This window comes from Talpa europaea (assembly GCF_964194135.1).
Source record: "Talpa europaea genome assembly, chromosome: 1".
NCBI classification, from domain to species: Eukaryota; Metazoa; Chordata; class Mammalia; order Eulipotyphla; family Talpidae; genus Talpa; species Talpa europaea.
The window spans coordinates 91,157,457-91,169,418 of NC_140073.1; the positions used below are offsets into that span (position 1 = coordinate 91,157,457).

An 11,962-nucleotide genomic window follows, 5' to 3' on the forward strand; every position below is an offset into this window, starting at 1 on the left:
ATTTAGAATATCCAAGACCCACAGTACAAGTTTATGAGAGAGTATCCATCACAGATACCCTAGAGCAGAAGTCCTGTACAGCACAACTCCACATGGACACCTTTTACACTATATTCTGATAGATCTGCTTCCTGGAGCACAGCTCCAGACACCAACCCCTTCAGAGTTGAGCAACTCAAAGGTCTGATCCCAAAGCAGTGTTTCCCCATTTTTTTGTTTTGCTTTTTCTCACATTGAGAAAGTAACTTTCATTTCCACTCCACTAGAGATACATTTCTAATATATGACACTTAATACATATGATACACTGATACTTTCCATCCCATTCTATCCTACCCTATCTTTTTTCTGTTTTTGTAATGACAGTCATACCTACTAAATGACTTTATCACCCACTAACAGAACATGACTACTCATATATGTAAAATAATTTCCACAAAATAATACCCTAACTAAACAATGCAATTTTTCTCTTTTTATGTATCAATATATACTAGTTGGCAGATACTAAAATGATTTTGTAGCCCCCAGTAGGTCTAAATACTGTCTTAGAATATTCATGAGATAATTAAAACAGCAAGTATTTATTGAGCACCTACTTTGCACTACTAGCACTGCAAATAAAATTGTATACAATGGAAAGGTACAAATTAATCTAGAGACTCAGCTGACTCTGCTCATTAAATAAGGAGATAAAATTTCTGATTGTAACATTGATGAAACATTTTGTTACTGTAGTACATACTCAAGGAACAGAAGTCTTACCAAGGAAGAAGCTTAATCTCTTTGTCAACATGTGCTTCCTTAGAACAAATATTAAGAAAAATGTGATAACTCATTTGTAAAACAAAAACAAAAACTGTTACCTAAGTAAACAATGGAAAATTTCAAGCTCTTTTTTGTTTCATTCCAGTGGTTTTCTGCATAAATCTGTGTATTAAGAAAGGAAACAGAAATGATCAGTAGCAAAAGAAAATCACTTTCTCATTGTTGCCACAAGACTGATCCCCTGGATATAGTCATAACTTCTCAGTCAACATATTCAAAGATTCAAGCTACATCCTTTCCATTGTCCTTCCCTCTTCCCCAGCAGGTTGGCCCTTTTGAGCGTGAGGAACACTTCTCGAAACTGCCACTGAGCCCTTGCCCCTCTTTACTTCCTCCTAAGTACTTTAATTTTTGATTCACTCCCTCCTTTCTTTGTGGATAACAAAGAACCACTAGTCCCTAGTGCTTCCTCCCTGCTTCAGGTAAAGGAATGCTAGGAATTTACATAAAGATCCCAAGCACAATGACAAAGATGGATATTTTTTAAAATATTACCAAGCCATCACTAAGAATAGGAGAAATAATAATCTTGGTGGAAAATCTAGAGTTGACATAAAAGTTATCTTTCAATTTATTTATTAATCCTTTAAATACAGAAGATAGAAGTTTACTTATTTCCATAGGAAAAGTGAATTCTACTTAATGAACTCACTAGGGCATGCTATGTTCTCTTGTCTCCAGAAGCATTCAGTCTTATTAAGGGTTAACATGACTTTGCAATTAAAGTATACTTGCCACAGAAATGATAAAGGTGAAATGATGAAGTAGTAATTTTTATATGACTCCTTTCTTAAGTTCTTAATTTTTATAGGTTAAAAAATAGTAGTTGGATATATCAATTTGGAAAAACTTCTAGGATAAAGTAGTACTTATTCAAAATTAGAGACATATATCAAACTGATATAATGACATTTAAAAGGAACCTCATTGGTTCATTTGATATGACCTTTATGCCCTCTCTTTTACATATAAAAAGACATGTAAAAATATTATAACTATTTTTAAGAGCCATGTGTTTAGCATAATATGAACAATGGCTTTTCTCAAAGAATATTGGTAAGCAGGAAGAAGAGAAATAAATATAAATAGCAATTTCTTTTGAATTTCTTTTTATGAGGCAGAGAAAACATCTCAAGAATGAAATTTGTAATTAGAACATCCTTTGAAAACCCTTTAAAAATTTTACCGATGCTATTTCTATGTATGCTCACATACACATGTCACGTCATAGAGTAAATGTATGTGCAAAGAGCACTCCTCACATCAAGAAATCAGTTCTATACAAGCCACTATTGTTGTTTCCTCATTGTACAAGACTTTCACTTTCTAACTGGATGTCTAAGTATGTGATCTCATGCCAGAAAAGTTTATTTGGGTGACTTTCTAGTCATCTACTCTTTGAAAGCAAAAGAGACTATGAGAATAGAAATTAAGCCAATTCATGGTGCTGCTGGGTGGTGTAAAATAATCATTTTTTTCCAACTAAAGGACTTCTTCAACTTACTTAGACTCCCATCTGCTTTTTGGTGATCTAAGTGCTAAATCTCCAGTGAATAGCTTGCTTTAAAAAAGAAAGGGGAAAAAAAAAACCACTAAGCATCCATCCCTTTCATTAGATTAAGCACAAAACATCTTGCCTAAAAAAATATTGGCTTCAAGGAAACGTTTTCCTCCACATGCTTCAATACACTATAAGGTTTTTATGCAGAACTGTGAAAGAGGTTCATAAGACAATGTCTATTCAAGATTAAGTGGCTCAGAAATAAGTGATCTCCAGTTGCCATCTAGCTATGATTTTTCATTAATACAAATTCAGTTATTTCTTTGAATGACCCCAAGCATTAGTGAGTGACTATGCATTCAGAGTACTTTAAGATGAACCTCTTACTCTGTAAGGTGACTCTAATTCCTTGGAACACCTAGGACTTTTCAAAAGTAACTTGTCATCTTCCAGTTTTTTTCTTACCCCTGACATTGGCCCAAAATGGAGAGTCAGTTTTTCCTGTTTGTATTATTTCTTAGTCAGCTTTCACTTTCTCCAAATACATATGATAGTCTCCCCCTTTCTCCATGATACACATGCTCACACTCAAAGAATCAAGTTACTTGATTCATAGAAAGAGAGTGCCAGTTTTATGAACTTCTTAATAGACTCTTTCAACCAACATTTTTCTGAATGCCAGCGATATGTTAGAGGCTGTTTTAGGTCTTAGAAATACAGAAGGAAATAATCTTTTCCCTTAAGAGTTTAGAAAGATGATTTCAAATGTCTTCACTTCTTGTCTAAGGCAGCAGGTTTAACCATGTAGGAAGGCCAGGATGTGTGATAAAGAAACAAGATATTTTCAGTCATATTTCTTGATTCTGAGAATACACAGAACTCTATTACACTTTATTATCTCCTTGTCTTTTTTAAATTAGTTTGTTTCCACTTAGAATTCCTTTCTATGTCTTTTTCATTCTCAAATCCCAGATCAAATGTTACCAATTGCATAATTTCCCTGACACCTTCAGTTTCATTGTCCCCTTGTTGTAACTCTTAGCATATTGTGTTGTTAATACACTAACTACATGAAAAGAGCTTAAAACTTTCCTGGCTCATAATAAGCTCTCAATAAATGTATATTTAAGAGAGGAAAAGGAGATTAGAAGAGCTGTTGTTTCACTTTGCCTAAGCTCTGAGTTTGTTTTGTTTTTTGTATCTATTTCTATCCTTTTGTCTAGCAGAGGATGCCTGCTTGTTGAATTTATTTTTTGAAAATTAGAGAGAAAAAAATAGATACTGATCGTGTTACCCTTAACACGCTTGTGGTATTCACAACATCTTGTTTGTAACACAAAAATATACCCACAGTAGCTACATTTTCTTTTTTTTTAACTTTTTTAAATATATATTTTACATCGTTCTTCATTTTTTTGCAATGTATGCTTTCTCATCTCAGTTATAGTCCCTGTGAAATTCCCACCACCAACTCACCCGTGCACCATCACCATAGTTCCTTGGGCTCTTTCCACGCCTGTTTGATCCTACTCCCTTCTGCCCCCTGCAGATTGTCTCTGGTTTATTGTTGCCTGTATCTTCTTTTGTATCATTCCTCAGGAATATTTAAATGGAGAGAACTTGTAGAATAATGTTGCCAAACAGCTACTGCCTTATATCCTAAATATGAATGCATCTCTCTTACAAAATAGAGATTAAAAAAATAAATAACCTGTAGGGAAACCCTTCATTTGCAAAATCATGTACATGCTAGAGAATTTTGAAAATGTGTTCTGACTGTGGCTAGAGGCATGGTGATCTGTACATTTAATTATGTCACCCATTATTTAACACATAGGGAAAAAAGGCCCAAAGAGTAAATAAGACTTTTTATTAGCTTGTTTTAAAAGACAGTTTCCAAATGCAAATGAAACACAGTATCTATAGAAACAGCAGCAAGATTTAAGAAGCAATGAAATGTTTAGGGTATTCATGTTTTATTACAAATCCAAATTAATATTTAAAGAAGTATATGCCATATGCCTACTTCAGCAATTGGTATGTCTTCTTACCCTAGTCTTATGAGCATAGTCATTATTTCATGCTAATATTTCATAAATATTTATAATTTTCAAAATGGGTTTTTAGAAAAAAAAATCTCATTCTTTAAATGAAACACTGAGAATTTTAAATTAAACGCAGACCATGACAGCTGGGGAAAATTGCAGGCTTGCTATTGAGTCTTTCTAGAAGGTATGTTGGATGTGTTAAATTTAAATTTACTACCATTATTCTATCACGGCTACTAACTACAACTACTAATGATCATAATGTTCACAGTGATAACTGCCTATATTTATACAGACTTTTACACAAGTATTTACCTATTTTTGATTCTCATGACAGTCATGCCAATGATGGAATTTTTCCTAAGGAAAAAATTCCTAGAGAAGAAAGCATCATGTGCAGAAAGATGTTCATTCTTGTGTTATGTATAATGATGAAAAGTCAAAATATAAATGTCAAATTTTATCAGAATGGCCCCTTAAATTAATACAAAGTCCATCTATCAAAAAGGAAAAATTCTTTTGTTCTGTAAGGAAAAAACAGTAAGAATAAAACTTACACTTGCACAACTATAGTAACTATGGAAATATGTCTTTGTACTTGGGTAAGGCCTCAATAGTTATGTGGACAAATGTTAACTTTGTTATGATGGGTGACATAGTAGCAGTGTTTGAATTATTTTTGATTTTCAGTAAAATTGGTATTGTTCATTATACCATATACATTTTTGATAATTCACTATAAAATTAAATGCATATGCTTATAATAAAAATAATTGCTAAATGTATGTATTTCATAAAGCAGTGCATCTCCTTAGGGGAAGAGTTTTGCACAAATTGATTATAGACTCCTTTTCAAGGGAATGTGATTCTTGCCATCCCCACACCACCCTTTTTGCATTTGGGTCACCAGGGGTGATTTCAAAGAATACCACTACCTAAGCTGTACCCCAAGAAATGGTTTTCAACTGGCCTGCAATAGGGTCCAGACTTTGGTGTTTTGATTTTTTTTAAGTTCTCCAGATAATTCTATTGTACAACTTGGATTGAGAAAAACAAAAGCAATTATAATAAATGAGTGAATAACATTATAATAGCAATTATAGTAACAACTGAATTTTATATTTTTAATTATTAAATTAGCTGAATTTTCATGTCTAGCATAAGACTTTCAAGAAAAAGCATGCTACTTGAGTGAAAACTGATGTGATTCAAGAACTCATTAGTGCAAAGTATCTTTATGCTATCAGAGTGATAGACTTTAAAATAATGGTAAAACACAGTGTTGGTAGCAAAATAAATACTGTCATAACACTTTATAGAAATGTAAATTGAATATATGATCAACTTCCCTGGACAGTACATATCCCAAACTTTTAAAATATGAAATTCCTTTTGTCCATGGAATTCTACTTTTAAGGGTTTGTCCTTAGAAAATAATTGAGCAAATTGGCAAAGTTACATTAATAAGAAAGTTTACCTTAGGGTTGCTTACAGTAGTAAAAATCATAGACAATCAAAATATCCATGACTGTGTATTGATTTAATTATGGTCTATCATGCATGATACTAGTAAAACAGTTCTAGAGTTAACATTAGTTAACATGGAATAATACAATAATATTGATAAAGGAGAAAAGTTATATAACAGCATAATTTGGTTTTGTTTAAAAATGTATTCATTTTTAAAAATTGTATATAGATACACACACACACACACACACACACAAATATGCATATGCGTCTCTATACAGATGGGAAAGCCCAGAAAACTATACACCAAAATATTAATGTTTGTTATCTCCATAGGTCCTCTTTGTTTTCTGTTTTACATCTTCAAGAACATTAAAGTTTATTCCCACTAAAAATATGTACTAGTCTTATAAAGACCAAAAACTTCTTTAATGAAAAAATCACAGTTTGAAAAAATGAAGGCTTGTTCCTTTATCTTCCAAACTGAATGAACTACAACAAAGAGTCCCTAATCCTCACTTTTTCTAACTGTAAATAGCAAGTTACTTGATAGTTACAGCTATTTCCTAATATGCTACACTTACACAATATATTTCTTTTCAAAGTAGGTTAGGAAGTATGAAGTGAAATTTAAATTTTATTCGCAAATGTCAAATCATCTCTGATTACAATTTTAATCTGATTAAAATCAACAAAGGGGACATGTAATGAATTAATTGAAATGTAACTCGATGTATTTTTATAGGGTTGTCTTCCTTAACATCCATAATTAATAAGTGTCTCTTTTTCTTCGTTTTAGGCGGCTCGGGACCATCATCTTCCATAGTCATAGCCGGCACCAACCACCCTGCCATCACAAAGACAACATCTGTCCTTCAAGACGGTGTCATAGTCGCCACCGCAGCTGGAAACCCACTGCAGAGTCAGCTGCCCATTGGGAGTGATTTTCCTTTTGTTGGCCAGGAGCACGCACTTCATTTTCCATCCAACAGCACTTCAAACAACCATCTTCCACACCCCTTGAACCCCAGCCTCCTCAGTTCTCTACCTATCTCTTTGCCAGTGAATCAACAGCATCTCCTAAACCAGAATCTATTAAATATCCTCCAGCCTTCAGCAGGAGAAGGCAAGTCTGAGATCAACCTCCACCCTTTAGGTTTTCTCAACCCAAATGTAAACGCTGCTTTAGCTTTTCTCTCCAGTGACATGGATGGGCAGGTATTGCAGCCTGTTCACTTTCAGCTCTTAGCAGCCCTGCTTCAGAACCAAGCCCAAGCAGCTGCCATGCTTCCCCTGCCATCTTTCAATCTGACCATCTCAGATCTTTTGCAACAGCAAAATACCCCTTTACCCTCATTAACACAGATGACAGCCCCACCAGACCATTTGCCAAGCAATCAGTCAGAGAACAGTCGAGCTGAGACCCTTTTAACCAACCCCCTGGGGAACCCTATACCAAGCTTTGCAGGCAGTGACACTACTTTTAACCCCCTGTTCCTCCCAGCTGTCACTGGGGCCTCAGGATTAATGGCCTTGAATCCCCAGCTGTTGGGAGGTGTCCTGAACTCGGCATCGGCCAACACCGCTAATCATCCAGAGGTTTCCATAGCAACTTCCTCCCAGGCAACCACTACCACAACCACTACATCATCAGCAGTGGCAGCACTGACTGTCTCAACACTTGGTGGGACAGCAGTGGTGTCAATGGCAGAAACATTGCTGAATATATCTAATAATGCTGGGAATACACCTGGTCCAGCTAAACTCAACAGTAACTCTGTGGTGCCACAGCTACTTAACCCTCTACTGGGGACAGGTCTGCTTGGTAAGTTAAATTTTTTCACAGATTTTTACAAAAGAAACGTTTTTCTAATTCTACTTTCTTTTTAAAAACTCCATTTTGTCACACTATTTTTAAAAATGTTTTTGTTATGTCACAGTTGCTTAAGGAACTAAATATAACAACACCCACACACACCCATAGTTATACAAACATGAAAAGGACTTTTTCCTTTGCCCCTGTTCTAGCAATACTAAGTATCTGCTTTCTCTTACCTTCTAATTCTGATGCCACCTAAACTTAACCTACCCATCATTCTCTTAAGCCGAGTCTTATTTCTCCAATAATAAAGCACAGGCACATCTTTAAAATAACTTTCACTTGAATTTTAGTTGGTGTGGCATCACAGGGTTAGTATGAGCAGCTGCACTGTGGATGGAAACAGTTCGAGGAAGTGTGTTTTTCCAGGTGATCCCTTAATAAACAAAACTAAATGCTTATCCAGCAAAATAAGAAACAAGGCATAAAAACATTCAGAGTTAAAGGGCCAAGTTCAAGGAGACAGACCCAATAGCAACTGCTAGATTTCCTTAGTATTACTCTTTATTAACTTGTGACTTGAAATCTTCATGGAGACTACCCAATCACAAAAAAGTTAGAAATAATGTCATGTATAATTGACTGACTGATGGAGGTAAATATCATATAAAGTACAGAGATGTGTCCATAATGTCTGGAAATATCGATATATATGTGTGATATTATTGAGATATGTCAATTTTTTTAAGAATATAATGTTTCCAGATTTTTATGGATATCTTTATAATGTAGTATAATTAGTTCTATTTTCCACTGAATTCAGAAGAGTTAAATAATCTAAACATCATTACAGATGTACATGTTTCAAGTTGCAGAACAATTTATATATTCTCAGGATAGTTTTTTTTAAATTAACTTAATTTTAATTTAAATTTAGTTATTACTCCTATCTGATTATACAGTGTTTAGTTTTAATGATTATGCCAATTAATTGTTTTGATTTCTTTACAATTTTAATTTTAGGTGACCAACTTTTCACTTAAAAACAAAATACTTACTTCTAGCACAAATCAAGTTTCATTTGGTGGTATTTATAGATTATTGTGACTTGAGAGCAAAAGTTTGTAATTAAGGCCTGTCCACAGAACCGCTTAGCTTAATCATGTGGTCAAATACTTTGATAAAATTTTATCAATCAACCTTTACTTGTAGGTGCTCTAATAAAAAGAGTTTTAAGGAAATATATGACATTGAATCTAAGGATTGGCTAGTGGATAGAGCAAAGACAAAGTATCTTTCCAAGACATAAAATCATAAAAGTTAATGATGAAAGACAAAATTAAATAATAAAACTACTCTCTCCTTACCAGTTAGTAAGACTTTGAAGAGAAAAAGAGAAAAAATTACCTTGTAAGTATAGTTTTTAGTTTTTGTTTCAGGAATCCTTAGGTACAAAGATAGGCATAGGATCTCCAAAGAATCACATTGACTTACATTTTATGTTTTTCAAACTATAGGTGACATGTCCTCAATAAACAATACTTTGAATAACCATCAACTGACACATCTACAGTCGCTGTTAAACAACAATCAGATGTTTCCTCCAAATCAGCAACAACAGCAACTTCTTCAGGGGTACCAGAATCTCCAGGCATTTCAAGGACAGTCCACAATTCCTTGCCCAGCTAACAATAACCCCATGGCTTGTCTGTTTCAGAACTTTCAGGTACTCCCCTTTCCTCAGTTACTTTAGTGGAAAACAATGTCTAGATTTATTTAAGCATTTCATTTGAGGGAAGAGGCAAAAAGGGAGTTATGTACTGTTTTACCTTTGCTTACTGTTATTTCTCAATAGTGAATATTGTTAAAATATTCCATTATTTTTTGTGAGTTTATTTCATCTTGCTAAAGAATCTCAGTGGTTTTTCTGGAGCTGTTAGTAAGAGCTGATCACATCCCCCCGCCCCCCCACCCCTTTTAAATACTTTGGCAGTTTCCCATTGCTCTCATGACTAAAGTCTACATCCTTAACCTGCCTAGCCTGCCTTGTTCTCCAGCCCCAGTTCTTACAGCCCTCTCTTGGATTCAGACATATAGTCTACAAACTGATTAAGTTCTGAGAGAGTAACGTGAAATGAATATAGGAAGTTAGAAATATATATGTGAATAAATACGTTTATAAGAATATAAGAATATGGGCCTCCCTGGTGGTGCAGAGGTTGAGCTCTGGGTTGCGAAGCTGCCCGCAGCCTCTGCGGCGCCGGTTCGATCCCAGGCTGCTCCCCGGCCACCAGAGGAGGGTCCCACATGGCGCGCAGACCTCCCCTGCCGCCCGCTGCTCCCCTCAGCAGTGTACTTCAGTCCTTCTGTCTGTTCTGTTCCCTGCTCTGGCTCTGGTGAATTCTCTCACCCTACCGCGCTTCTGACTATACCCAGTGCATGTATAAACAAACAAACAAACAAACAAATAAATAAATAAACATGCCTCTATTAAAAAAAAAGAATATAAGAATATATTCTTATATATAAAGTTTTTTAAATAAATAAAATATATTTTCAAATAAATATAAGAAGTTTTTCAAAAATAATCCTGGGTTAGGGAATGTTCTATTAGCAAGACACAAAACAGTAAGTCAAAAAGTAAAAAACTTGAATACATAAGACCTATAAATCTCTGTTTTATCAAACAAAGATTCTAAACAAAGTTAAAGTGGCAACCTGGCAGAAAATACTTGCATACTACATAATGATTGACATCCATAATATAAAAAGAGCTCCTATAAACCAGGAGGACAAAAGATGATTGATTTGAAAAATGAGCAATAAATATAAACAAATAATTCAATGAAAGTAATAAATTATTAATAAACATATGAAAAGAATAATCAGAGTTATACAAGTTATGATATTGTATGTTTATCAGATTGATTGATTATATCCCTTGCTGACAAGGATATGGAGAAATGGGTTCTTTTAGATAATATTCTTGGTCTGTTTATATGCTGGTAAATTCCTTTTTCAGGCTAATTTGGCAGTTTATCAGTGTTTTTTTTAATATATGTAAACCCTGATGGCAGTTCAACTTCTATGCATCTATTTTAAAGGAATCTTCATGTGTGAACAAAAGGACACATATCAGAATATTCATTGCAACCTAATGTATACTGTTAAAAATAGAAACTAAGCATCCATCAATAAGGAAATAGATATGTTATGGTATATCCACTTACCTAGTAAAAATATTTTCTAGCAAAAAAATTAGGTAGAACTATATGATCTTATTTAGAAAGATGAACTCTATTTTCTCTGTTAAGTAAGATGATATACTAAGAGTAATATAATTGGCTTGGTGGAGCAGTTGGCTTGAAGAAGTGGATGAAGATTTAAATAGTTGAGGATCACAGAATTGATGGGAATAATAAAGTCCCAGCAACGTCTTAAAAGTCTTAAGTTCCAATACCATTCAATCATCCTTATATAGATATGGCAGGTAGTTGAACTGATGCAAGATTGAGATTTTATCTGGTAGGTGTAGACAAGAGGATAATGGCAAGAGAATAGTTAATGTGCTGATGGGCCAAGGTCCAAGAAGAAGTGAAGACAGGAAGAGAGTAATTGGTGGGAAAATTCTAAGTATCAAGGTCTGGAGCAATAATTCTTAGAGGAGGTTGATGAAATTAGAACAACCTTGGGTTTTTTTTCAAACTATACTCATCTTTCCTGTCCTGAGCATTGGTATTCCACCTCAGTGGGCATCCCTTCCCTCCCCTTCTTCACAATTGAGAATCTCTTCTGGATAGAGAACCATCGTCACTATTGACAGCTTGGAAGTGTCCCTCCACTGGAAGGCTGGCAAGGTTGAAAAGGGGGGTGTTCTTTTTGAAGACCTGAAAAACGTAGTGTCATATCAGAAATATATTATTGTTAAGGAGTGTGTGTATGTATGTATCTTGTTTTGTTTTATCTGATAATGCATTCGGTAGCAATTAGAAATCATTTTCAAAATCTGGTCCCTTTTGCAATTTAAGCAGTACTAGTGACTGACTTGTTCCTCCCTTTAAGTCTCAAGTTGCAAAACTGTAATACTACTATGTGGATTCATTACATGAAAACATTTTATATTCAACCTTTTCAATCTTAATTTTTCTAAAGCATGGTTAGTAATGGTGGTTTAAAAAAATATTGAATAATTTCAGCCAAAGAAACAGTACCCAAATATAATCAAGACGTGAGCTTTTTTCAATAGAGACTTTTTATTTCATTTTTGAATCTTGTTCTTTCATGATATTCCCTTCC

General features: G+C 34.4%; 1 protein-coding gene across 2 annotated transcripts in view; it reads left to right on the forward strand.

Moving 5' to 3' along the window:
* MBD5 (methyl-CpG binding domain protein 5) overlaps nt 1-11,962 on the forward strand; it is a gene marked incomplete at both ends in the record, with an annotated part of 54,344 nt that overhangs the window by 17,608 nt on the left and 24,774 nt on the right. Inside the window, 2 exons of one of the 2 annotated variants that reach the window (XM_084231896.1) lie at nt 6,647-7,672; nt 9,184-9,392. In XM_084231896.1, coding sequence (XP_084088022.1) covers nt 6,647-7,672; nt 9,184-9,392 — 1,235 coding nt within the window. The remainder of the gene's footprint in view (nt 1-6,646; nt 7,673-9,183; nt 9,393-11,962) is intronic. The other variant, XM_084231897.1, reaches the window with a different exon arrangement.